This window comes from Myotis yumanensis, unplaced genomic scaffold (genome assembly GCF_028538775.1).
Source record: "Myotis yumanensis isolate MYYU_CA2020_CCGP unplaced genomic scaffold, mMyoYum1.0.hap1 SCAF_4, whole genome shotgun sequence".
Taxonomy (NCBI): domain Eukaryota; kingdom Metazoa; phylum Chordata; class Mammalia; order Chiroptera; family Vespertilionidae; genus Myotis; species Myotis yumanensis.
In genome coordinates, this window is record NW_027223755.1 from 50,156,572 (window position 1) to 50,182,890 (window position 26,319).

The 26,319-nt window shown below is 38.6% G+C and overlaps 1 protein-coding gene across 1 annotated transcript in view; it reads left to right on the top strand.

The window, feature by feature from the left end:
• Positions 1 to 26,319, top strand: part of ADGRV1 (adhesion G protein-coupled receptor V1) — a 451,408-nt gene that overhangs the window by 144,346 nt on the left and 280,743 nt on the right. Inside the window, exons 62-76 of the mRNA XM_070413740.1 lie at positions 2,396 to 2,560; positions 4,517 to 4,631; positions 6,746 to 6,869; positions 8,290 to 8,428; positions 8,619 to 8,804; positions 9,074 to 9,306; positions 10,705 to 10,853; positions 11,560 to 11,758; positions 13,310 to 13,529; positions 15,609 to 15,848; positions 17,309 to 17,458; positions 18,481 to 18,954; positions 23,583 to 23,726; positions 24,683 to 24,857; positions 25,486 to 25,621. Coding sequence (XP_070269841.1) covers positions 2,396 to 2,560; positions 4,517 to 4,631; positions 6,746 to 6,869; positions 8,290 to 8,428; positions 8,619 to 8,804; positions 9,074 to 9,306; positions 10,705 to 10,853; positions 11,560 to 11,758; positions 13,310 to 13,529; positions 15,609 to 15,848; positions 17,309 to 17,458; positions 18,481 to 18,954; positions 23,583 to 23,726; positions 24,683 to 24,857; positions 25,486 to 25,621 — 2,849 coding nt within the window. The remainder of the gene's footprint in view (positions 1 to 2,395; positions 2,561 to 4,516; positions 4,632 to 6,745; positions 6,870 to 8,289; positions 8,429 to 8,618; positions 8,805 to 9,073; positions 9,307 to 10,704; positions 10,854 to 11,559; positions 11,759 to 13,309; positions 13,530 to 15,608; positions 15,849 to 17,308; positions 17,459 to 18,480; positions 18,955 to 23,582; positions 23,727 to 24,682; positions 24,858 to 25,485; positions 25,622 to 26,319) is intronic.

Here is a 26,319-nt window from a genome sequence, read left to right on the forward strand (position 1 = left end):
GAAATATACCATCGATCATTTATATAATAACAAATTGCTCTAATGCTCATTGCCATTATTGCTCTAAAGATGTAGTGCTAGTCCTATAACTTGCCTATCAGTGTTGGATGTTCCAGATGCTCCAAATTTTAAAGATACCATAATAATTGTCTAATGATTTAACAACTGAAATTTCAGCTTCATAAGAAAATGGAAACCATAAGAGGGACACCATACTTCCATTGCAATAGCCTAATGAGACTTTTTCCTGGAAAGGAATAAGCAGAGCTAAGGGTGTGTAAGGAGTTGTAGATTCACAAGAGTAGCTGTGAATGTCTCCAGGCAACATAAAAGGTCTAGGAAAATACAAAAATTATAAAAACAACAGTAAAAGTATCCATAATATTACTACCCTGAGATAGACATCACTAATATTTTGTGTATTTCCATCTAGGCTTTCTATGCATATGTGCAAAGAAATATTTTTAATACATATGAATATATAATTTAATTTTTATAAAATGTCTCTGTTAGCTTCTCAAGTTAGATAAAAGGTTCAGGACTTAATAATCAAACCTCCAATTGGTGAAACCTTATAAAATGCTTTTGCTTTTAACTTTGTCACTCTTTTTGGACTTACATACTGGATGGTGTATTTACGAATTCCTTTCCTTGTTAGGGAAAATGAAGAGTTATGTTACTATTAATAAATAATTTTTGTTTATTAATTTTATCTTAACTACTTAAGTGCATAAATTTTAGTGCACCCTTGGTCTGAGATCCATAGCTTATTGCAGTAGCCTCCAATTTCCAGTTTGTCTTGTAGTCTAATAGTAAGAGTTGAGCCACCCAAACCCTGCTATATAACCCTTGTTGTGAGGAGTAAATGAGTTGATGTATGTGAAGCTCTTATAACTAGTCTTCATACTCAGTAGATGTCAATTGCTGTTTTTATTATTATTGCTGGTATTAATATTACCTTATTACCAGCCCTTTATGGCTACTTTTCTTGATTCTTACCTTTCTCACTGCCAAAGGCTCTTGATAAGTGGAGTTTCTCTTTTAACTTGTATCTAAGATACTCACTATTGGGCACACAGTGAACATTCTGTTAAGCTCATTTGATGATACAGATTAGATTCAGCACTGAGGAACACTGAGAAAAGATTATTAATATAAATCTATCAAAATTCTTAAGCTGCTCACAAGAACAATATGCCAAGTATACTAAAGCACTGGGAAAAGCCGAGGCCCAAGGAAATCTTGCGAAACCTAAGCTAAAATGTTATCTGCGGAAACAGAAAGGACTTCTCTGTGCGGTTTGTTTATAGTAGGGTTTTTTCTTTCTTTATTTCTTGTTTAATATTTCTGGCCTCTGAGGAGTGGTTGGCATAGCACTGGCTGTGGAGTCAAACATCGCTACCAGGTTCCAGGCTCCTCTTCTCCAAGTATATGTATATACAGCTGGTCCTTAGGTTTCTGTGAGGCTTCAGTAAGTTTATGTGCAAAAATTGACATAATAGAAAATAAATGTCAGTTGCCTCCAAATCCCTACCCTTGGCACCAATGCAAAATCTCATGGAAAAACCAAAACAAGATTAAATTAAATGTTAGTTAAGTGTGTCTGCCTGTCTTGAAAATGGAAGGCATTGTGTTATGTTTTGTATTTCCCTAATAGGTGGATATAATAGGCTCAATTTGGACTTTGCTTCACAGAGTCTCAATATATGTCATTCAGTTGAACCAGGTCTCTTGTGTAGAAAAAAAATAGTATTGGTAAATTAACATACTAACTTTCCTTCTGTCTTTATGTCATAATAATAAAATTTCTTTTAAATTTGGACTTATTAAAGTTGGCAAACTGCATAACTCAGAGGGCATTTTAAGTCTATATTATGTGGGGTGCCTGATGGTCATAAAAAGAACCCCCCAAAATATTTCTCTTTTTGTTATTTTATTTCTTCTTTATGCACGTGTCCTACATCAGTGTTCCTAGTTGGGGTCTAATAGACGCCTCTCCATCAGCTGGCATCTTGGGCAGCAGACTTTCCATCCTGTGACTCTGTCCTCCTCTAGGTCCCGAGAGTCCCCTCTCGTCACCTGGCAAATGGGGAAGGCAGGGATATGGAGGCTTGTGTGAGAAGTTGATAACCAGACTATTAATAACATATGTTACTTCTATCTATATTTTTGGGTCAATATTCAGTCACATGCTCCACCTAATTGCAAGAGTAGCTAGGAAATGCCAAGTAGCTGAGTGCCTAGGACAAAAAGGAAATGGGGTTTGGTGAAATATCTTTTCTGCTGTATAGACAGAATTCTAAATTCAAAAGTTCCAGTCATTGTAAATAGAAATAAGATTGTTTGTCTTCCCTACTTTTTTTTTTTTATCTTATTGGGTTTTTCTTTCTTTCAGGTAATGGTTGATGAATCCCTTTTGTCTGATGACCCTGATTCATATGTGACATTGACTGTTGTCCGGTCGCCAGGAGGAAAAGGAGCTGTCCGATTGCAGTGGACTGTGGATGAGATGGCTAAGGATGACCTCAGTCCTTTGAATGGAACACTTCATTTCGATGAGGTATACTCAGCATCAGGACCCCTGCAGTTTTTCTCTAATTTGTCTTTACTTGCTTATCCTCTTCATAGTCTTACTTTTGACTTTTTTTGATAGTATTTACTATGTCTGGACTTCCTTTGAAATTATATGTATTGTAGGGGGAAAATCACAAATACACACACAACACACCCCTAGATATCTGAAATAAAATTTAGATCAGTCACTGCCTCTCTGCTACCATCAAAACTACTCTTCTGTCAACATTTTCTTTCCTAATTGAGGGCAAAATCAGTCAACCAAGCTGGACATCTGGGTGTCAGCCCCCTCGTCACCCATTCTGTAACTCGTGCATATATTTGGTCACCGAGTCTTGTCAGTTTCCCTTATAAGTACCCTTTCTCACCACTGGTCTTTCTCTATCATGTCTGTGACGATGCATGCCTCCATCATCTTTCATTAGGTAGAGTCTTTTAACTTGTACCTTATTCTAAACCTTTTCCTTTTTCTGTCCGTTATTTGAGCCAGTGACAGGGTTAACATTCTATAAGATATATCATGTTATGTTGCCCCTGCTTAAAACAATCCAGTGGCTTTCTCATACGCACAGAAAACCTAGCTCTGTCACAGTACATAAAGCCTCAAATGAGAGAATCCTGGCTGTATCTTCCACCTTGCTTTTAGATCATGTTTGCGAACATCTTTTCTAAATTAATAAAGATAAAATAAGAAACAAATCAGTTAAAAACCAGAAAAATGGAACTGATACATAACTTTTAAAAACCCTACAAAATAAGAATTAACAAAAAAAGAAATAAGCATTAAAAGAGAGAAAAATGCTAAAAATTGTAAAACACTTTTTTTATGCAAATCTAAGCAAATAAAGGCATTGAAGTGATTCATTGTATTTCATAAATGATAAATTTTTCTATGAATACATATAATTAGGTCGAGGCAGGAAATATACATTTTCCTAGAAACTCTTACAGAATTTTTTTAAAAGTACAGTGAATAGAAATAATGAATTATGGAGAACAGCTTGAGTGAAAAATATTAAAAATCTCAGAGAAAAAATACAATTACAGAACTATGATGTACATGAGAAGGAATAAATAGCAGAATTCAAACTGTAGAAAATTAATTAGTGATGCATAGGACAGTGAGTTGTTTTATCAGCATGCAGAGGTAGAAAGGTAAAGATAAAATGATACCTGGTTATGTCTCAAAGCGTTAATCTAGTTGTCCTCTCTATATTTGCTTTCCTTTGTCCCTTCCCTTCAAGCCTATACTGAACACAGATGCCCCCCAAAATTCCTGAGCTAAGTGTAGGGCGAGAGGGAGGGAATGATAGTGAGCACTCTTGAGATCAACTACTGTGGAAGGAATGGGAAGGAAGCAGGGATGGGTAGAGGGCAGGATCAAAATGGGCAGTAGAAAGATGACCTTTATAAGTGGTAAACCTCTGACCTTTGTGTTTCCACATCATGCTGTGACCATATAGCTCTCTTTAAGAGATTGGACTTTTAATCATTGAAAATTTTTAGTAAATTTAGAAGCTGTGCTAATCCCCCCCTTTTTTTCTGTTAAGAACTTGAATAGCATTTATGGTCAGAGTTCACTTTTATATAGTAATTCTCTTTAGAAGCAACCCATAATTCTAGGGGGAAAATGATATACTTTAAGAATGCTTATGGATATAAACCAGGGGTCCTCAAACTACGGCCCGCGGGCCACATGCGGCCTGCCGAAAACATTTGTTTTTTTACTTCAAAATAAGATATGTGCAGTGTGCATAGGAATTTGTTCATAGTTTTTTTTTAAACTATAGTCCGGCCCTCCAATGGTCTGAGGGACAGTGAACTGGCCCCCTGTTTAAAAAGTTTGAGGACCCCTGATGTAAACAGTATCCTGCAAATGGGAACATTCAGAATATGACGTCAGTCAATCTGGAGAATTTATTACTCCTGTCATTTGGTGTAGACTGAGTCTCAGAAGACCATTGTATTGCACACACTTCAAGACACTGTGTTGGAGGACAGGCGTTTCACCATTCAGCTGATATCAGTTGATGAGGCAGAAATATCTCCAGTGAAAGGTAAGAGAAATTCATATTAAAAAAAAATTAAACAGTAGATTCTTAGAAAAATGTAACCAAATAGTCAGTAGTACTAAAATAGGTTACATTAGGTTTTGTAATCCCTAAAATGTTTGTTAAAACATAAAGGTGTTATTTTTCTACCATGTATTACAGCTAATGAATTTTTAAAACTAAAATTATAATACCCAGTGTTAGTAAGGTCATATGTCAAAGATTTCATACAGCTTAACTACGTGATTTTAAAAAATGAAGGTGTTTATTTTAGCAATGTTTATGGAATAAAATATGTAGCTTCCTAAATGATCCATTTAACCAGGTAGGAGACTGATTAAATATAACAGAATACTATGCAACTATTCAAAAGAATCTATAATAATAAAAGCATGATATGCTAATTAGACCAGACATCCTTCCAGATAAAGCTGGGGCTGCAAGGGAAACCCGGGTACTGGGGGCAGAGGGAAGCCCGGGTCCCAGGTGCCAGAGGGAAGCCAGTGCCAGCAGCCGGGGGAAGGAAGGCCTACTCTTGCACGAATTTTGTGCATTGGGCCTCTAGTATGGTATAAAAGGCCTTAATTACATTACAAAGTAAGAACACTTAATTACATAGATAATTGTTATGTTTATAAAGCATGTTTTATAACATGTTTAATATAATCCCATTTTTCTCATGTGCATGTCATAAATATGTAATGATTTACTTGAAATATTAATAGTGGTTTTTGATTACCTGTATTTTCTATATATTTTTGCACTGATCACATATTACTTTTGTAATAAAACATTTCTTTAAAACATATTATGTCCATTCCAGCTCATCTATTTTTATTTTCATCAGGAAGTAATTACATAGATATTTTGACATTTCAGAAACAGGCATCATATTTCTTATTTGCTTATGGTCCATATTAAAGTTTGTTTCTTAGATATGGAGAGAAAGGCTTAACGGTTCTAAATGGTTTCATTGTGGTAAAAACAGTAATAACCATGAAAAATAGCCCAGCAACTTCAAGATGAAAGCTTACTTACATATCCCTTTTTGGCCATCAAAAACTCCATCCTGTACAAGGGTCTGTGGCCAAAAAAACAGAATTCCATGATCAAGGAAATTCTCACAATTGTAGAGCAGCACTGTATGTGCCTAGGGTAGCTGTATTAGAGTGTATCAGGGTAAATAATTTGTTAATATAAAAAATTCATAGTATATTTCTTACTGTGACATATTTGCACATGACAAACCACTCTTGGTTTCATCAATTCATTGCCAAAGAAAGTGAGAGTACAGTAATCCATTCCTTTGTTTCATGAAACCCCGTGTGCTTCTAGAAACCATTTTCTTCAACTTACTGCCCAATTACAATATGAATATCAAATTACTTAATGTAGTTTTTGTTTCTATACTAGAGGCCCAATGCATGAAATTCACTCAAGGGGCTTGGCCCTCGCAGCCCCAGCTTCGTCTGGAAGGTCGTCCAAATGGTCATTCTGCTGTTCAGCTGTTCGGTCGATTTGCATATTATGCTTTTATTATTATAGATTAGTAGGTCTATTTGGCACATTTTTATAGATGCTTATAAGCAAGTAATAGCCAGAAAATTAAAAATAAAAGGTAACTTTGAGCATTCTTCCTTTTGCCATATAGATAATAAACATAGCCAGATAGCCAGTTGCAGTGAGCTGCAAAGTGGTTACTGTAGAAGTGAATTAATGCAAATGGTCGAAGACTACTTGCTTCCTGTGGGAGTGATAGTGGAATTATTGCCCACTTTCATTAAAATGTGATCTGGGACAAGTTATTTGCTCAGTCTCCTCAATGCCTCATTGGTAAAATGAGGATATATTAATATCTAACTTACATGATTATCATGAGGATTAACTCATAAGATTAGTATATGCAAAGCACTTACAACATTGCAGGCATATCCTCATGAATACTTGTGTTTGCTACATAAGCTGTATGTATAGGGTGTCCCAAAAAATGTGTACACACTTTAACAGCTGATAACTCACTTAATTTTGAAAATGAACTGCATCTTAATAAACACTGACTCTATAATCATTCAAAGTGTGTATATATTTTTTGGACACCCTGTATATCATCTTCAATTTAGGTAGTGCATCAATAATCATTCGGGGAGATAAGGGAGCTTCAGGAGAAGTTGGGATCGCACCGTCCTCCAGGCACATCCTCATTGGGGAACCCTCAGCAAAATATAATGGAACCGCTATCATCAGGTAAGGATGTTGTCATCTTTCTTTGCCTGGGTTGGGGCTTTGAAGTTTTGTGTAAATAATTGGCATTTTTATGCCTTAAATACATTGTTCTCAACACATGCATATTCTTCAAGCATTGTTATTTTATGTATTGGTGACGTCCTGTGGAAAGTAGAATACATTTTTTAGTGAAAATTGAAGACATATTCTGATTTATGTTGAAGTCAGATCTTGAGGAGGTTTCTGACGTTTCTTGGGTGATTTGCATAACTCATTCTGAGGAGAGCACAGTGAGTTGACATCAGATCTGTGCTTTTAGCCCCATCCATCACCGACTATGTAAAATGAGCATTACTTCATCTCTGTAAGCTTATGTGTCTCAGCTGCAAAGTTGTTCCTTAGAAAATCATCTGAATCAAGCATTCTAAGTGTTCTACAATTAGGGCCTGTTACATAACTACTAGTCACAATTCGTACAAATTGAAAATAAATTAATTAGAAGGTGGCCAGCGTGGTGGGACTGGGCAAGACAGCCTGGACATGCCCTGCAGCCAACCTCTAGTAGTCCCTCCCCGGCTGGCGGCGCCGGGGCTTGAAGGGCGTCTATGGAGTGAGTGGCGTCCCTCCGGCAGGTGGGGTCCCTCAGCCTGGCCTGTGGGGATCAGGTCGAAACCAGCTCTCTGACATCCCCCAAAGGGTCCCGGGTTTCGAGTGGGCAGTATTCGGGTGACGTACCCCGGAATTGGGCTCCCTCCTCTCTGGATCCGGGGTGCGTCAACCGAGAGAATCGTAGCTACCAAGTCACCGCAGCTCAGCAGATCCTGTGTTGAGCATCTGTCCCTGGTGGTCAGTGTGCCTCATAGCTACCGGTTGGAGCGTCTGCACCCTGGTAGTCATTGTGTGTCATAGCTACCGGTTGGACGGTCACTTAGCCATATATATATATATATATATATATATATATATATATATATATGATGCTTTAGGAGACTTTATTACAAATCTTTTCATGAGGAGTGGGGCAGCAGCTAATAGCGAAGTAGCTGAATTTGAATGAAAACTCTACCTTTTTGGAAGTTTGTTCATTAGCATTGCATGTGTGAAATATTTCTGTCCTTTAGAGAACTTCGTTTAGGCTATTGACATTTTGTGAAAAGTCTATAAATAACTTTAAAATGTTTTTTTTTTTTAGATCTTCCACTTCTAGTGTTCAGCTTTTGCTAGTATTCTTGTCAAGTAGATTTACATGCGTTCAGTACTTTGACTCTTACTATCTTGGAAGTATAAGACTTTCTTGTGGTGTGTAATTGATAGATAGGGCTACTTAAATGCATAATGTTTCTGAAATAAATGACAATTGTTTACTTTTGAAAGAGAGCAAGTATCCAGGAAAAGTTCCTTCAATAAAAATTGTATTGAATATATGTGTGTATTGTTGTAGCCTGGTTCGTGGCCCAGCGATCTGGGGGGAGGTTACAGTGTATTGGAGGATTTTCCCCGCATCCATGGGGGAATTTGCTGAAACATCAGGAAAACTGACAATGAGAGAAGGACAGTCTGCAGCAATTATAGTGATCCAGGTATTAATGTTACTGGCTTCTGTTGTGCCCTTTGCTGTGTGTGTGTCTGTGTGTGTGTATGTGTGTGGTTAGTGGGTGGCTGGTGGGAGATGGTTGATATCCCAGATGTGTTGTTGTTACTTATGTGATAGATATTTTTCTTTAAACGTTATAGTTTTTGCTGCGAATGGCCCTTTCTGTCCTTCTGTAGGCTTTGAATGATGACATTCCTGAGGAAAAGTGTTTCTATGAGTTCCGGCTCACTGGTGTCAGTGAGGGGGGGATACTGAGTGCAGCCAGCAGCACCGCCAATATCACAGTGGTGGCCAGCGACCTTCCCTACGGCCGATTCGCCTTTTCACAGGAGCTGCTTCGAGTATCAGAGGAAGCACAAAGGGTAGAGTCTGAAATGCTTAACATTGGAAATACCGTGTTTTTTTAAAATCTTGTAGTGATCTTTAAAACGTGTTTCCTTGTTCTTCTGAAGTTTTCACCAACTGATTCATTTCTTCCTGATGTTATTTTGACCTATCATTTCCATACTTTCATAAATCTATTTATGATTTCAACATAATCCTAGTAAATTGAATTAGAGCTCATAAAAATTAAGTATTGTCTGGTAGGCTCATCATCCACGTCAAATAAAAGAACCTCTTCTGGCTGCAGGTGAACGTCACAGTCATCCGATCGGGTGGATCGCTCCGTCCCGTGAGGCTCTGGTATGAGCCAGTGAGTGGGACCGCGGAGGCAGGCGTGGATTTTGTCCCTGCACCGGGGGAGCTCCTCTTTGACGCACGGGAGATGGCGAAAAGCGTGCAGGTTGAAATACTTGATGATAACCTTCCTGAAGGCCCTGAGGAATTTTCTCTAGTAATTACAAAAGTGGAACTCCTCGAAAGGTAAAGTAAAAAAGAAAAGTAGGAAAGTTAAACAAAGCAGGAAGAAAGGAAAAGTAGTGCTAGGTTGTGTAGGGGTTAATACAAAACTGAAATAGTTCTTTCTCTTCTCTTCCAAGGATTTATGTGACATTAGGACTGTGCGTGGTAGGAAATTATAACAAAGACTGTTCACTATGCATTGTTTTAAAATATAACTCCCCCCACCCCGGAAGTTGAAAGTATGTATTTCTGTTGCATGCAGTCACTCTGGGCAGCCATAGAATTGAACAGGGCATGGGCAGGAGTAATTTGGTGAAGAAATAGAGTAAATGTTCTCTAGGTCGAAGGTCAGCTGGCCTTGGGGAATTTGCTTCCCCCTGTCCCTGTACCTCGGCATGGGCTGGAGTGAGAGATTTCTTCTTGGAGTCAATGAAAGCTGTCCTGTCTTCTCCGTGGGTGAATGAGGTAGATGCTTGCTTTCCCAGTACCAGTTTTAAAGGGGGTAAAAGCATTGAGTCAAAGAGGGCCAGTCACTAATGTGCACCGTGTTTCCATTGAAGATCAAGAATGAACCATATGGAGGCCATCTCATTCTCTGATCATTTAATATTTTAATTCCCTTTTTTCTAATTTTGCCTTATATATAATCTTATTAACCAGCTTTCAACCCTTTGAAATGTAGGTGGGTAAAAATACCAGGCAAATAGAATTTGGAAATTAAAGGAAGGACTACACTGGTTTAGTGCCATTTTTTAGCTTCAGGGATTAAAATGATAAAGAGTCAGAAATTTTCTTTAATGGGAATAATATCAATATATTAAAAAAAGGAAATTCCCTTTGTATGAATGTCATTAGATAAACTACCATCTATATTAAAGAACAGAGGCATTGATTTGTAATTGTTTTCCATAGATACTAAAATATTTTCTTGAATCTGGAAGGTTTAGCTTGAAATTTCTTCAGTGGCACAACACCCATTATTTCTTTGAAGTAGCTCTCAGCCTGCCCCCGTGAATGTCCAGCCCAGCTGGCTTCTGTCTGCGTGCACTGCGGTTTGATGCCCATTCCCTTCTGGGCCCATTACTGTAGAATGTGTGCAGCAGTGCATCCCTAGCCCCAGCGTTTTATTTTATGACCACTTCTTCCCAATTTCCTTATAGTTCTGTTATCTCCCCATTGCCTCAGTTTAATAACTTTATATTAGTTCTGGCTTCATGCAGGCAGTGATAATCGCGAGCAGCACAGAAATCTGTTTGAAACAGCATTTCAGGGGGGAGAAAAGAAGCATTTTAGTATCGGGAATTTTAAAAAGTATTAAATTGCTTAATAGGACTAAGTTATAGGAGCTAAGAGGACCATTCAGTTGATGGTAGGAAATTATGTACTCATTTTATTTTATTTTTTTTATGACTTTGCAAGAGGGTATGATTTTACCATCCAAGAAAATGGACTTCAAGTAGATCAGCCTCCTGAAATAGGAAACATCTCCATGGTCAGAATCATAATAATGACAAATGATAATGCAGAGGGCATCATTGAATTTGACCCAAGGTATACTGCCTTCGAAGGTAGGTTCAGTAACCTTATTTATAAATTTACCACCACTTTCTGAATTATAGATTTCCTGAGCTCCACATTATCAGTTTGAATTCTCATATGTAAAGTTTCTGGTGTGTGTGTGTGTGTGTGTGTGTATGTACATGTATACCCTTATATGTATTTGTATATGCCTTTATAGGTTTATATATTTACACATTTATTTTAAAATTATATTTTGAGTTACCTTTGGGCAATCTTTAACCTCACTTATGTGTGCCAAAGATGAATGGATAGGAACAAAACAGTTTTAAAAAGTTGTGTTTAACCTTTGAACTATTCATATTTCACATGCTTTCATGAATACATTTTAAGTTATGCAATGTTTAACTTTCTTTGTGGATTAGAAATCAGTGAATATCCACTTTCTAATAAATTGTCATTTATTTGTATGTGGCACAGAGAGGAGGAATGCCTACACTGATGATTACATAGGTCATTTAATTTCTAACTTATACTGTTCACTGTAACTTTCAACTTGTGACAAACTACATTTCTCCAAAAAAAATAAGTCATGAGATTTTCACCAGTCATTTTTTAAAGTGATAAATGAATTGTGGACACATTGAGTACTTGCACTGTACCATTATATATACTGGCCATGCTTAATTTGACTGAATCTTATAAACGTTACTTGCTTTGTCTGACATACCAGTTAATTGCAAATGCCTATTTCAGTGGAGGAAGATGTCAGGATGATCATGATTCCAGTGGTGAGGCTGCATGGAGCACACGGCCGCGTGACAGCTGAGTTCACCTCTCAGAGCTCCTCTGCAGTTCCTGGCGTCGATTATCTACTGCATGGGGATTCAGTCACATTCCAGCATGGGCAGAGCTTAAGTTTCATAAATGTCTCCATCATTGATGACCATGAAAGGTAACAATTTAGTGAAGTGAGAATACAGTACTCGCCCCGTATCCTCAGAGGATATATTCCAAGACCCCTGGTGGATGCCTGAAACTGCAGATAGTCTGCAACCCTATATACTATGTTTTTTCCCTATATATACCTGGGATAAAGTTTAATTTATAAATTAGGCACAGTAAGAGATTAATAACAATAATAATAAAATAGAACAATTATAACAATACTAGAGGCCTGGTTCACAAATCCATGCACAAGTGGGGTCCCTTGGCCTGGCCTGTGGGATTGGGCCCAAACCGACTCTCCGACATCCCCCGAGGAGTCCCGGATTGCGAGAGGGCAAGGCCAGGCCGAAGGACCCCACTGGTGCATGATCAGGGCCAGGGAGGGTTGTGGGAGGTTGATCAGCCGGGGAGGGACCTCAGGAGGGCTCCAGGGCGTGTCCGGCTCTTCTCACTCAGTCCTGATTGGCTGGACCCCAGCAGCAAGCTAACCTACCAGTTGGAACATCTGCTCTCTGGGGGTCAGTGCACATCATAGCAAGCGGTTGAGTGGTCTGAGCATATCATTAGTATATTATGCTTTGGTTGGTTGAACGGATGACCGGATAACCAGACACTTAGCATATTAGGCTTTTATTATATGGGACACTGTAATAAGATATCTTAATTGTACTCTACTTACCCTTCTTGGATGATGTGAGATGATACCATGCCTACATGATGAGATGAAGGGAGGTGAATAACATAAGCATTGTGACTGCATTAGGCTCCTATAAGGTTTACTTGTACAAAACACTGTGATACCCAGACAGCCAATCTGATAACTGAGACGACTACTAAGTGGCTGAAGGTGGGATATGTATATATATATATATATATATATATATATATATATATATATATATAATTCGGCCTAATTCGGATGTAGTGGGTCAGGGGGAGATTTCATCATGCTACTTAGAATGGCATGAAATTTAAAACTTATGCATTGTTTAGTTCTGAAATTTTCCATTTAATATTTTTGGACCCCACTTGACTGTATGTAACTAAAACCAGGAAAAGCAAAACCAGAAATGATGGGGGACTACTTATAATATGGGCATACATAAAACATGAATATTGTGTTCCATTCCTTACCTATGATTTGCACTGATAATAGAATTTTAGAATATACATGTGACCATTGAAAAACACGTGATAAAATTTAGGGCAGGGGGGAGGGATGCACTGGGGCAGGGAAAAGGAATTGGGAGACCATTGTAATTGTATGTTACTTTTTTTCAAATACAGGAATAATAATTTTTATTAATTTAGATTTGAAAAGTCTAATCAGAATGTAGATGCATTCAGCAAATAAAAAGAGGAAAAAATCTATTAACCAGCCCAGGTTATATAATATTGAAGTAAATCATTTATGCCTTTAGCTGATCACCCTCCTCTTCCTACTTGGAGTGTGACTACTGTGCCTTGAATGACCAATTAAGAAAATGACTAGTTGTTTGGATTTTAGAAGCATTTTCATGTACTTAGATTCACAGATTTGCTCTTTCTTGCTATGCAGTGAATTTGCGGAGCCCGTTGAAATTCTGCTCATTGGAGCTACTGGTGGAGCGGTCCTTGGACGCCACCTAGTGAGCAGAATCACAATCACCAAGAGTGACTCTCCCTTTGGTGTTGTAAGATTTCTTAATCAAAGCAGAATTTCTCTTTCTAATCCCAATTCTACAATGACTTTACCCTTGGTGCTGGAGCGGACTGGAGGACTCGCAGGAGAGATTCAGGTAGAGTTATTATTCTCATGGTTTTAAAAGTAATGTTTGATAATTAAGTTTGGTGTTGGATTTTCTTTTTCCTCAAACATATTCATTTATTTATTCACAACCAATAATATTTATTAATCATCTAGTAGGTGTAAAGCAGCTTCTAAGTCCTATGAAGTGCATAAAAATGTATGACAGCTGACCTCAGGGAATTCTTGAGAGCAAGTAAGAAATTAAAGGATGGATTCTGGTAGATGCATTCATTCAACAAGTATGTGTTGAGAGCTTTCAGGGTGCCAGACCCTGTTGTGGGCACTGAGAACATGCTGGTGAACAAGGCAGACCTTGTCTCTGTTCTCATACAACTTTTAGAACAGTTAGCAAATAAATAAAAGAAAGATGATCTGATGACACTGAGTGCTTTGCAGCAATGTGAAATAGATTCACAACTGCACGTGACCTGCTAGCTACTCTAGATGGGATGGTGAGGATGTGATATTTAAACTGAAGGCTGGAGGATGAGAAATGGCTGGTTATGTCATTTTTCGAGGGATGAGCATTCGGGGTGAGGGAAAGCCAGTGCTGATCTACAAGGCTGGCATGTTGAGATCTGAAGAGGTCCATGTTTGGGGACCTGGAGGTGCTGGGTCACAGCACAGGATAGCTCAGCAGGCTCAGTAGGTGTTTGATCACAGGGAACCCCCTAAAGCAAGTTAAAGATTTTATGCCAAGTGCAAATAGGTTGCCATTAGAAAGTTTTAAGCAAGGCACTAATATCAATGTCACTGGGTTGTCATTTTAAACAGCTCACGTGGGACAGTTGTGAGGCAAATGGACTGTCAAGAAGCTGAATTGGAAACAGAATGGGCAGTTAGTAGGCGATTGTCCTGTACTGTCCAGGGCAGAGCTGTCAGCTCAGACAAGGGTGGAGGTGGAGATGGCCGAAAGTGAATAGACATTGAGTATGTTTTGGAAGAACACCCCATTGGGCTAGTGGAGGCTGAGGAAAAGAAATAATTGAGGGTCACTGCTGGAATGTTAGTTTTAGCAACCAGTTATATTATAGTGCTGCTTACTGAAATACAGATCCTTGGGGTAGGGGGGTCAAGAGTTCTGTTTCGGCCTGTCCATTTGAGATACCTACGAGACATCTCAATAGAGGGGTCAAATAGGGAGGGGGATGAGCAAGTGCGGGTTGGGGTTAGGGCTGCAGACAGGGACCCTGTTGACACAAATGCAGACATTTGAAACTCTGGGGCCTAAGGTGTGTAGACGAGATGTGAAGGAAACAGATCTCAGCCCAGGCTGCCAGCTTCTGGGAGCTGAGGAAGGAGAGCCAGCAAAAATTGAGAAGTAAAGGCAGAGGAACACGAGGATAGCCTGTATTGTATGAGAATCATGTAAGTCAAGAGAGACAGGACACAATATTTTAAGAAAAAGGAAGGGGTCAGTTGTGTGCAATGCTGATGAGAGATAAAAGAAGCAAACAGAAGTGCCCAGTTTTCTTTCTGCAATGATATTGAAAAGCATGAAATTTTAAATTATAGAAACTTTAAAAAATGCCTTTATTATAACATAGAAACTTTCTTTGTTTCTTATAACAAGTTATGAAAGTTTCTGTTCATTTTATACTGGGAATTTATTTAAGTAGATTTAGAAGAGGTTGCACATCCAGCAGACTTTTCACATGGTTTCATTATTCAAATAGGTTTTGATTGACATAACCTGTGCACATAGCAAGATAGTGTTGTATTCATATATTTAATTTTTTTATATTTCTCTAGTATATATTTTAAAAATATGTACTTTTATATTTTTGTTATCCTGTGATGATGAAAACTGACCAGGCAGTCAGATTTCTTTTTTTTTCTTAGACATTGTTATTTATGAAAACTGATATTCTATAATTATGCAGTTTACATTTGCAGATATCATTGTTTAAAAAACTGAGAGATAATAATAGGAATTTGCTGAAGATATTCTAGAATAATATTCATATATATGTGTATTTTTTTCCTAGTGCTACATATCCTGCAAAGTAATTCTTGGTTTAAAACTGATCATTTCTATTTAAAACTCACATACACACATGCCCTGCAGGTGAACTGGGAGATAGTAGGACCCAATTCTCAGGACGCCTTACCACCACAGAACAGAGACATCGCAGACCCCGTGAGCGGGGCCTTCCATTTTGGAGAGGGAGAAGGTGGTGTGAGAACCATAATTCTGACCGTTCATCCTCACGAAGAAATGGAAGTCGAAGAGACTTTCATTATTAAGCTTACACTTGTGAAGGGACAAGCTAAGTTAGACTCCAGAGCGAATGCTGTTACGTTAACAGTAAGTCTGACTTTTTATTTTCCCACAGAATTTTTAGTGGAGTTACCAGAAAATGCATTTACACTTGTTGAAACTCGGTAGGCTTATGATGAATTGAAACTTATAAAACCGTAATTCCTATGGTTGTTAAGTTAGTTTCTTACATAGCCTGATTAATGGTATTAGTTCTAAGAAGGGTTTAATGCAGTGAAACATACTTATTTTATATTCTCTAAGAAGATTTGGTGAATATTTGCCACATTTAGGGAGGAGGTATTTGTGATGTCATCCTAAATATTGGCTCTCTTTGCCATCAAAATACATAAACATTAGTAACCAGTTTCAAGTCAGACTGAGTGAAGGTAGAATGGTACTTGTTCAACTAGCACAATGATGTGTTGGGTTAGATTCACATTCAGCGTATTTGATAGGAACCACCCAGTCCATCAGGGCAGAAAGTGTTTGGACAAACACAGCTGGATGTTGCCATGAAGGTATTTTGTAGATGTGATTAATATTTACAATCAGTTTACTTCAAGTAAAGGAGACTATCCTTGATAATGTGTGTGGGCCTCAACCAATCAGTTGAAGGCCTTGAGTGCTAATACTGAGATTTCAGGAGAAGATATCAGCCTCAAGAAATCCTGTGTGAGTTTCCAGCCTGCCCCATAGAATTCAAACTCAAGACCACACCTTCACCTCGTGCCTGGGTTTTCTGCCTGCTAGACTGCCCACTCGCCATTTCTTTTTCTGCCAAAGTAAACTGGGGAAAGAGATGGTTTATTCTGCAATACTCTGCTTTAGAATCCTTTCTGGTAGTGTGGAATAGTCCTCTGCCAAGACTGTCAACCTCTTTATCCCCCCAAATTTCAACATGAGAACACCCAGAGCTTGGGGAACTTGTTGGTTCCCTCAGTCCATCTCTCCTCCCTCTCTCTCCTCCTCTCTCATTTCCTCCCTCTCTCCCTATTTCTCTAGAGAAGTTTGACTGATACAGACCCCAGACAAGAGTATTATCCAAACTTAAAAGATGTCATTTCTCTGCATTGTTTTCAGTAGCCCAAACAATTGGGCACCATAATCTATAAATTGACACATAAAACTAAGTATCACTGGACCTTTTGCCTCTCTCTACCTTGTATTATAACCAGTAGAAAGAAGTTAGCAAAAATTAACTGATTAAACAAAACAAACATAAGGCAAAATGAACCTAAATTGAGGCATGAAAATACTATCCTTTTGAGATTCTGCAAATTGTAGTTTTCTGGACACTTATTCCCATTATCCTTGGAGAATGAGAACTTGCTTGTTTTAGGTAACACTCAGTATAATAAAGAAGGTTTAAAAATCAGATAGCTAGATAGATTTAAGTATTATTTCTATGTCTCTTCCATTTCTTCAGCATTGATTGATACGTTGGCTACTGTATTTCCATCCATAGTTGTTATATATAGTATTCACTCTGCTGTTTCTATTTTTAGATACAGAAGTTTGGAGATCCCAATGGAGTGGTTCAGTTCGCTCCTGAGTCTTTGTCTGTGAAGACCTATTTGGAGCCATCAGCTCTGGAAGGGCCTCTGATCATCACTTTTGTTGTCAAAAGAGTCAAGGGCATTTTTGGAGACATTAAGGTATCATTTTGCATTTTATTTTTAAGTAGAGCAACAATTTGCTTATCAAACATGGTTGAGAGGGACAGAGAAAGGGCGTTGTTCTGGTTAAAGGTTTTCATAAACTCAAGTGACATGAGTTTTCACAGAAGCTGAGAAGTACCTCGGGCTCTCCAGCCAGGCCCGCCTTCAGCGATCTCTCCACATTGCATCACAATTAGATTAAAAAGATCTTCCTCACACTTAGTCAGGAAGAGTATGATTCAACTGTTTTGTATTTTCTGGTTTGCCACTTTTCCTACTTAAATCTCTGAGTTTTGTAAATTGCTTCATGTATTCTCTTGGGCTTTATTTCTCAATAGAATTTTTTAATATAGCAACTGATTTTTAAGAGATTGCGTTTGAGTGTTTATTGATATAGAACATTTGAAGATGCCCTTGTAAATCATCAAGATACTTGTCTAACCGATCTAGGTTACATATTTGGTGAAATTTCTCTATGAAGTTACCTCTTTTCCTGTAACTGCTACTTGTTCAGTTGAAGTTTTATGGTTTGGAGGGCGAAAATTCTTGGAAAATAACCTTTAATTCTAAGAGATCTAATAGATATTTCCTTGTAGTTAAAGAACAGACAAGAACAAATTCTGATGTGAAGTATTTGATTATCTAGTCACATTTACCTTCAACCACTGTCTGTGGTTTGCTATGGAATGACTTGTGGTACCGCCATTTTAAAGTTAACTTGCTCTTCTTTATCTCTTCAAAATGTTATTCTTTCAGGAGTAGGTAAAATCAGATCTCGTAGTCTTTCCTGCAAATTGCATACGACAGCCTGAAAGAGTGAAGATACTTTCATGACACAGACGTCACTCCTCTGTACTTTCTAAACTAATAACTGCTTGGAGACTGTGAATATAATGATGCACAATTAATATTTCCCTTTTGTTTATTGGAAAGGAAAACATAATTCAAAGGATTTTGATTCAATTTACTGCATCATATAACATTGTTGGATTTCCCCCTTCCCCCCCTATTTATCTTAGGTTTACTGGGAAATAAGTAGTCAGTTTGACATTACTGGAGACTTTCTCTCTACAAAAGGCTTTTTCATCATTGCTGATGGAGAGCGTGAAGTGAGCTTTGATGTTCATTTGCTACCAGATGATGTACCGGAGATAGAGGAAGCCTATGTGATCCAGCTTGTTTCCGTAGAGGGAGGAGCAGAACTGGACCCGGAAAAATGCATCACGCAGTTCTCTGTTTCTGCAAATGATGACCCCCATGGAGTATTCGCTCTGTATGCAGGTCGCCAGGCAGTGCTCATTGAGCAGGACCTCAGGAGATCCATCCAAATCAATGTAACCCGGCTTGCCGGGACTTTCGGAGATGTGGCTGTTAGATATCGAATATCATCTGATCATAAGGAGCAGCCAGTTGTTACAGAGAATACAGAGAGGCAGCTGGTGGTCCAAGATGGTGCCAGCTCTAAAGTGGACACGGTGCCAGTAAAGAGCCAGGTTTGTAGTCTTTCTTGATTTCCTGGTCATTCCAATCAAGCTCCTTCAGTGAGAGCCCTGACTTACCTCAGGATCAGATTAAATCTTATTTGGAAATTAAATGTAACCAGGAAAAATGCCTTGGAAAATGTATAGTGATTACTGGCTAATACAAAGAGTGAAGTATTTGCAGATTATAAGTGAATAAGTATAATTCAATTTGGAGATGAAATATTTTGGTGTAGATAATAGCAGACATTTATTTAATCCTTGCGAAGTTCCAGAAATCATTTCAATTGATATATATATACACACCCCAATATACACACATGTGCCCACATACACACCCAGACATACACACACATACATACACTCACAGGATACTTGTTGAAGGGGAGAAATTTAGGCTTTCTTGTGGGACTGGCCTGTGCTCCCTGGAGTTTGGAGGGCCTGCATGAACACAGGGCCTGGTATCTGCTTCTCTCCTTGTGCATCTGTTGTGGAAAGTGGCTCTGACCGTCTGTGATGGTAAAAAATAGAGAAGGCAGTAGACAGCTCTGGCAGAGGTTTGGGGTGCGAGTGAAAAGAATGTGTGGATTTGCTGTGAGTCCTGAAGGTACCTCAGCAGTCTTTCTCAGTCTGAATCACAGAAAGTGATGGGAGTGACTCTTTGTCTTAACTCATTGCGAGAATGGTACATAGCTAGTGTCATTCTGTATGCATAGGAGATAAGTTAATTTATTTCATACATGTGATGCATTATGGCACTGGGAATTAATTATCTCATTGTTGGAAAGGTTGCCCCAGAGGGTAACCAGATTGAAATAATTCTGGGAAAAATCTGTGGGGTAGATTGTGAAGCTTGGTGAGAATCTAAGAAAGGTTGTGGTCTCAGAAGATTGGTGAGGGGTAGAATTCTGAAGTCTTTGAGGAACACCTACGTCAATTCCATGAGCGGTCCAGAATTTGAGTGCCTGACTTCATGGAAGGATAGTGGTCAGCCAGTGTTAGGCAAGAAAGGACGACATCAGGGAGGCAAAATTTTTGTCATTCTTTCTCAAAGCAACAACCTCCTGTCCCCCGTCCCAAACCTTGAATGTGCCAGGAAATTGGTGGGAAGGTCTAAGGGGGACTGGGAATATTCAAACATCATACCATGACCTCTTTCCCACTGTAGATCCTGAACCATGAATCACACAAAAACTGGGATAAACAGGGGAGCTTTTACTGAATGCCTGGTGGAAGTCATGATTGATATAGGTCTGGCCTTTACCTTCCTGAAAGTGACATAAGCTTCAAGACTTACCCACAACGTTGTTTCTTTGTGGGAAAAAACCTCACAAAGCAATAATAGGAGAAAAATGAAGCAGTTTGCTATTTGTATTCCACTGAGGTTAGCCCACTCAGTGTTGATGATCTTAGTTTCATACAAGTTTATGACCAGTATAAAATAGGCTGCCATTCAGAATAAGCAATAAGCATATTATACCAATTCACACCTGGTATGTAGCCTGTTGATCTTTTGTGCACCCGAGTCTTTACTTCTGTTGTTTAATAAAGGATAAAAATGGAGGCTTCTTAGTGACACAAGGGTTCCATAATTATTCCCCTGTAGTTCTTTGGGACATTGACTCAATGCCACAGGCCTATTGTGTCAATTTCTAACCTCTGTTTTCTATAAACAAAAATTCTTAAGACTGGAATAGAGTGCAAAGCTGGGGAAATAAGAGGTGGATTAATTTAACCAGAATATCCTTTTGTTAAGTCTCATTTACAAATGATCAGAGTTTCTTTTAAATACCATGTGCTTAAGTTACATAATGTAATTATAAGATTACACAATAACTTGAAACATCTTCCCACACATATCTGTGTAACATCACTGTCTAAACACCTTCATGTTATAATTTCTGATAATGAATATGGGGACATTCCTTCAGCTTTTCTAGGAATAGTTTTATTTTATATATCTTATATTGATAGTAAAGTTTCATTTGACACTGAGACATGGCACATAGATGATTTGACCATTCTGTTCTTTCACTAAGCAATGTGGCAAGTATACAATTATTCTCAGACTGTGTATAGGAAAACCCAAATATGTGATAAATTATCACATGGACTAAAACCATTGATCTGCCTAAGTCTGAGGTCATCTGTTGCCAGTACTACCTGGGGCATTTTGAAAGATGGTAGTCTTTTGATTTCACTTTGAAAGCTTAATAATATAGTTTATAAAAATATGTAACTTTCTTAATACCTATTTGAATAATCTATGAGTTTTTAATACTTTTTGAACCTATTTTAATTATTTCTATTTTCAAGAGAGCCAACAAAAGTTGACTAACTTATGAACACATGAATGCTTCCTTTTGTTTCTTTATTTTAACATATTTTACTAGTATTAACATATTTAAAATTGCACAGGTTCCTTCTTCCTCTCACATTTCAGGAATGTGGTGTAGGACTAGATGGATTATATTAGGTGTTGCTGTGTCTTCCAGGGTAACTGTATGGGGCAGGGTGCGAAACACACAAACCAAGGGCAGAATATTTCCAGTGGTCCCCTTCTCCCTTCACACCCTGGATATAATGCCATTGCTCTCTGAAGTTTGTAAGATACTAGTTACAAGAATTGTATACCGTTCTCCTTGTTCTACCCTCCTGGTAAAAATTAAGACCTTGGGCAGGTCAGCCGCAGAGCAGGGCAGTAGGTCTTAGAACACAGAAAGTTTCCATTAGGCTCTGAAACTAGAAGACGCTTGGTGCTGATTGAACATCAGGACCTGGGAGTATAGACTGTTGCCTAACCTGGTTAACAGTAGGCTTCTTTATGAGGTGCATCCTGATGATAAGACTCACTGGCATTATAAAGAAACAAGTCTAAGTTTAAGATTACTTAAGCTAGAATGCGAGGATTTTACATTTGTGGTTGAGTCATTTATTCAAACATTTATTGAGTGTTCACCCTGTGCCAGCCATGGCAATAAGCAGAGCCGGTACAGAGGTGACAAAGACACAATCTCTGTCGTCCTGTTGTTCCTTGTCTAGTGCAGAAGGCCATTAACCGCAGTTACAAAAGCGCGGGTTCGCAGTGTTTGAGACGTGCGCAGGATATCATGGAGCTGTACGTTCTTTCCATTTGGGCCCAGATGCGGTCAAGCACGATGGGAACCAGTAGAACAGTATTGGTGATGCCGTCCTGGAGCAGGGGATGGCAGGGCATGCTGGAGAACATGCCCCCTCCTAGTCACCGTCAAGGTCCTTTCCCATGAATCCCCCTGCGTTTCTTCTGTAGTAAACCAGCTTTTCTGCAACTTTGCTGTGACTGCTGTTCGACTTCAGTGTCCAGTTACTGTACCCTGGGGATTTGCTGCAGCCACGTCTGTGTGTGCTGGCTGCGCTCATGAGCAGAGCAGCCGGGTGGGGAGGCACAATGATTGGGAGCCTGGCCCTTCCTTCTTTAGGAAATAGGGACCAAAAAAATCCTTAGCTGCCCAGCCAGTGAACTGCCTGGGAAAGAGGGCCTACCCTTAGAAGAGAGGTGGGAAACACGGGAGTGAAGGCAGGACACTGTGATTTATTTCTGTTTCCTTAGCACAGTGGTCGGCAAACTGTGGCTTGCGAGCCACATGGGGCTCTTTGGCCCCTTGAGTGTGGCTCTTCCTAAGCCTTAGGAGTACCCTAATTAAGTTAATAACAATGTACCTACCTATATAGTTTAAGTTTAAGAAATTTGGCTCTCAAAAGAAATTTCAATCATTGTACTGTTGATATTTGGCTCTGTTGACGAATGAGTTTGCCGACCACTGCCTTAGCAATTGACCTATGATTCATGTTCAGTGAATGCCATTTGGACAAAAATGAAGATGGATTGAATGAACGAGGCATCTGTTCCCCTCATGTCGCACAATTTGAAATCACTATGGTACATATTTTGCACATTTGGAGAGTGTGATGTACGTTTAAGAACATTATCTTTAAAAAAAGAATGGACTCCACAGAAGTGGTTATTTATACATTCAGTTAAGACGTACAGAGTTTTTAGCAGTATTCCAGGTTATGTGGTAACTTGCCTGATCCATTATCAACAACAGTATTTCTGTGGGAAAATGTATAGTTAAAAATAATCTTTTAGAGAAACTTCAATTTTAAAATTCAGGCTTTCCCCTATTTTGTTGGATTCTAAAACTTTGAAATTGATATTTAATACATGGCACTAGTAATTATTTGTCAAATATTCAAATAATAAGTGCACCTAAATCATTATCCATTTTGAGTAAATATGGATTATTAGTTACTGTCCATGAAGAGGTTTTTCTGGTTTTAGAAGCTGACACTATTCACCTGTGGGCTCCTCCCATTCCTGTAGCACATGATTCTATCACTAATAGTTCTTCTTGTGAGTCTCATTTCTGAACCATGGAGAATTCGCACATTTGTGTTTTATATACTCTGTTACTATCACTCTTCACCCCACAGTCTCCATAACAGTGATTTGTTTTATAACATGAAGGAAAGTGCATAGATCGATGGAACAGATACAAACGTATGCTGAGGTCATGTGCTAATGACTTATGCCAATGTCGGTATTTTTCTCTGAAAGTTATTTTTTAATACTTAAAGTCATGGATACTGTTTGTTTATAGATCTTCCTATCACTGGGCTCTAATTTCACCTTGCAACTGGTGACTGTGATGCTTGTTGGTGGACGTTCCTATGGCGTGCCAAAAATTCTCCAGGAAGCCAAATCAGCTGTCCTACCTGTCCCCGAGAAAGCTGCCAATTCTCAGGTAATTGGCCCTGGGTGTGGTACTATCTGGATACCACCAGGGGGCAACATTTATAGGAAGGACTAAGATTCAGAGAATTTTTTTAATATTCACTATTACCTTAAATCATCCCATCTCATCATTGATGTTTCCATCTCTCCCTCCCTCTCCCTTCCTCTCTGAAATAAATAAAAATATATTTTTAAAAAAATGAAAAGAAAAAAATAAAATGGGGAGAATGAGTCTTAATATAGAATCGTTGATCATGTGGTACCCCAAATTTATAGATAATGGGACCAAAAGAGGTAAACTGATTTGTCCAAGTAAAGCCAGGAATCTGGTTTTATTCTTACTCATTGACCAGAAGTTAATTCATCTATAAATCATTTATAAATCTCAGGGTACCCTGGGAAGGTTGCCCTTAAAGAAAATATCGTACTTTATGTGAATGAAAAAAGATGACTATTTAAAAAAATCTTTGATGCTTTCTTATCCTCAAAAATAAAAAAAAGATATTCAATTGAATAAAAAATCTAAAAGAACCTTAATAAAAAAATCTAGTTCCTGGTGTTCATTTTATAAACAAAGAATATATTATTATGTCTTAGAAAGAAGTCAAATTTCAGTTCTAGACAAATTAGGTTTCATAAAGACCCATGAACAAGTTGAACTACACTGCCAGTTTTAATCCATTGCTTTCATTTAACCATAATTACATTTGTCTTTTTGGATATTGTTAATTCAAAGGACTACATTTTGATTTAAAGAAATAAAGCTATATACTATAGTCAAAATTATAAAATAGAATAAATTATGAAGTCTCAGATGTCATTTCTTAAATATTACTCTTTAATTGAATATCTTCTAAGACAGGAAAAATAGATTGTGTAAAAAAGAGGAAGTTGACTTTTAATCTACTCTCCAGAAAACAAGGGTCTATAAAGAGAAGTTAAATATTCTCAGCATGTTTTCCTCAGGTGGGATTTGAATCGAACGCCTTTTCCCTCATGGACATCACTGCTGGAACAAGCCAAGTGGTGATTTCTAGGAGAGGCACCTATGGCTCCATCATGGTTTCCTGGGTGGCCGGATATGCTCCTGAGTTAGAAGTGCCTGAATTCATTGTTGTTGGCAACATGACCCCGAAACTGGGTGAGTTGTAGGTTTTCTAAGATCTGCTCTGTAACACATGGAGGTATGTAATTGGCCTCTAATTTTCTTGGGTCTTCCTTATTCTGGGAAAATGACCTGTTTGTTTTGTAATATAGCTTGGTGAGGATGAGAGAAAGTTTATTCAGTCAAATTAAAAATTTTATACCTCACTGGAAATAGTGGTCACTAAGTTCACTTTATGTATCAGGAGTTTGTTAAAAGCAGTTCTAAAAACTTAAATTGGACCATACAATAATAAAAATAAAAAAGGCACACCTTTGTGTTCATGTACATGTTCACCTGAATATTTGACAGTAGAGCAACTGTTACTTCATCTACTTTCTTTTTCAATTATACCATTAGTTTTATGAGGGTCAGTGAGATGAAATGTTAGAGGGTTTGACCTGGACCAGGGATTGAAGACAGGGTAGAGGAGGCAGCGTTCATGTGTTTTAGCGAGCTTGCTGTACATTTATTTCCCTCTTTCCCCACCTTTAAAATGTTTCTCTTTTCGTAGCCTGTAATAGAATTTTGGAAAAGGGAATATTTCACTACATCTTTAAGAGCCGAATCCCCATTGAAGAACTCAGAAAGGATACCCTACTTCCCTTTTCATGTTTCCTTTCAGGGAGCCTTTCCTTTTCCCACGGAGAACCAAGTAAAGGCGTCTTGTTGTGGACGTTCCCCAGCCCTGGCCAGCCAGAGGCCTTTGTCCTCCACCTCTCAGGAGTCCAGAGCAGTGCCCCTGGTGGGGCCGAGCTTAGGTGAGATGTCTCTGAAGAATAATCTGGAATGTATCTGTTGAAACAGAAAAACACACACACAAGAAAACAACAAAAACAAAACACTCCACGAGATCACTTTCCCTGAAGCAGATGCCAAAACAGTTTGTTGTGGAGTAACACATGGCCTGCATGCCAAAGATGCCATGGGGGCAGTCTGACTTCCCCAGAGGCACCACCACCCTTCGCCTTGCAGACAGTTCACCACCATGGCCTCTGATTCCAGAGGGTTGGCCCGGGGTAACATCTCCAATAAGAAACGGAATGGCAAAGTCACCTATTTCCAAAGGGGCTGTCTTTTGAGAAGTAACTGGAAAATACCTGCTTCCCCCCAGGGATTCAGAGTAAGAAGAAGCCGTCACAATAGAGTAATAATATGACTTCTGCCATTGGCTCTTTTGAATTTAAATTAAATCAGAATACTTGCAGATAAATATGTTCAAGCCACAAGCAATTCACTTTTCTCATGGTTGGGAAGGGCTTGATCAAAACAGTAGAGGTCAGACTTTAGCACAGACTTATGGAGTTAGTCTTGCCACTTACTTGCCACAAGTTAGCTCATCTTGCCACTTACTTGCTGTGTGACTTGGGGAGCATTACAGGATCTTTCTGTTCTTCAGTTTACTTATTTGGAAAGTGGGAGGGAAATGTATGGGTAAAATTGGTGTGTGTTCAAGTGT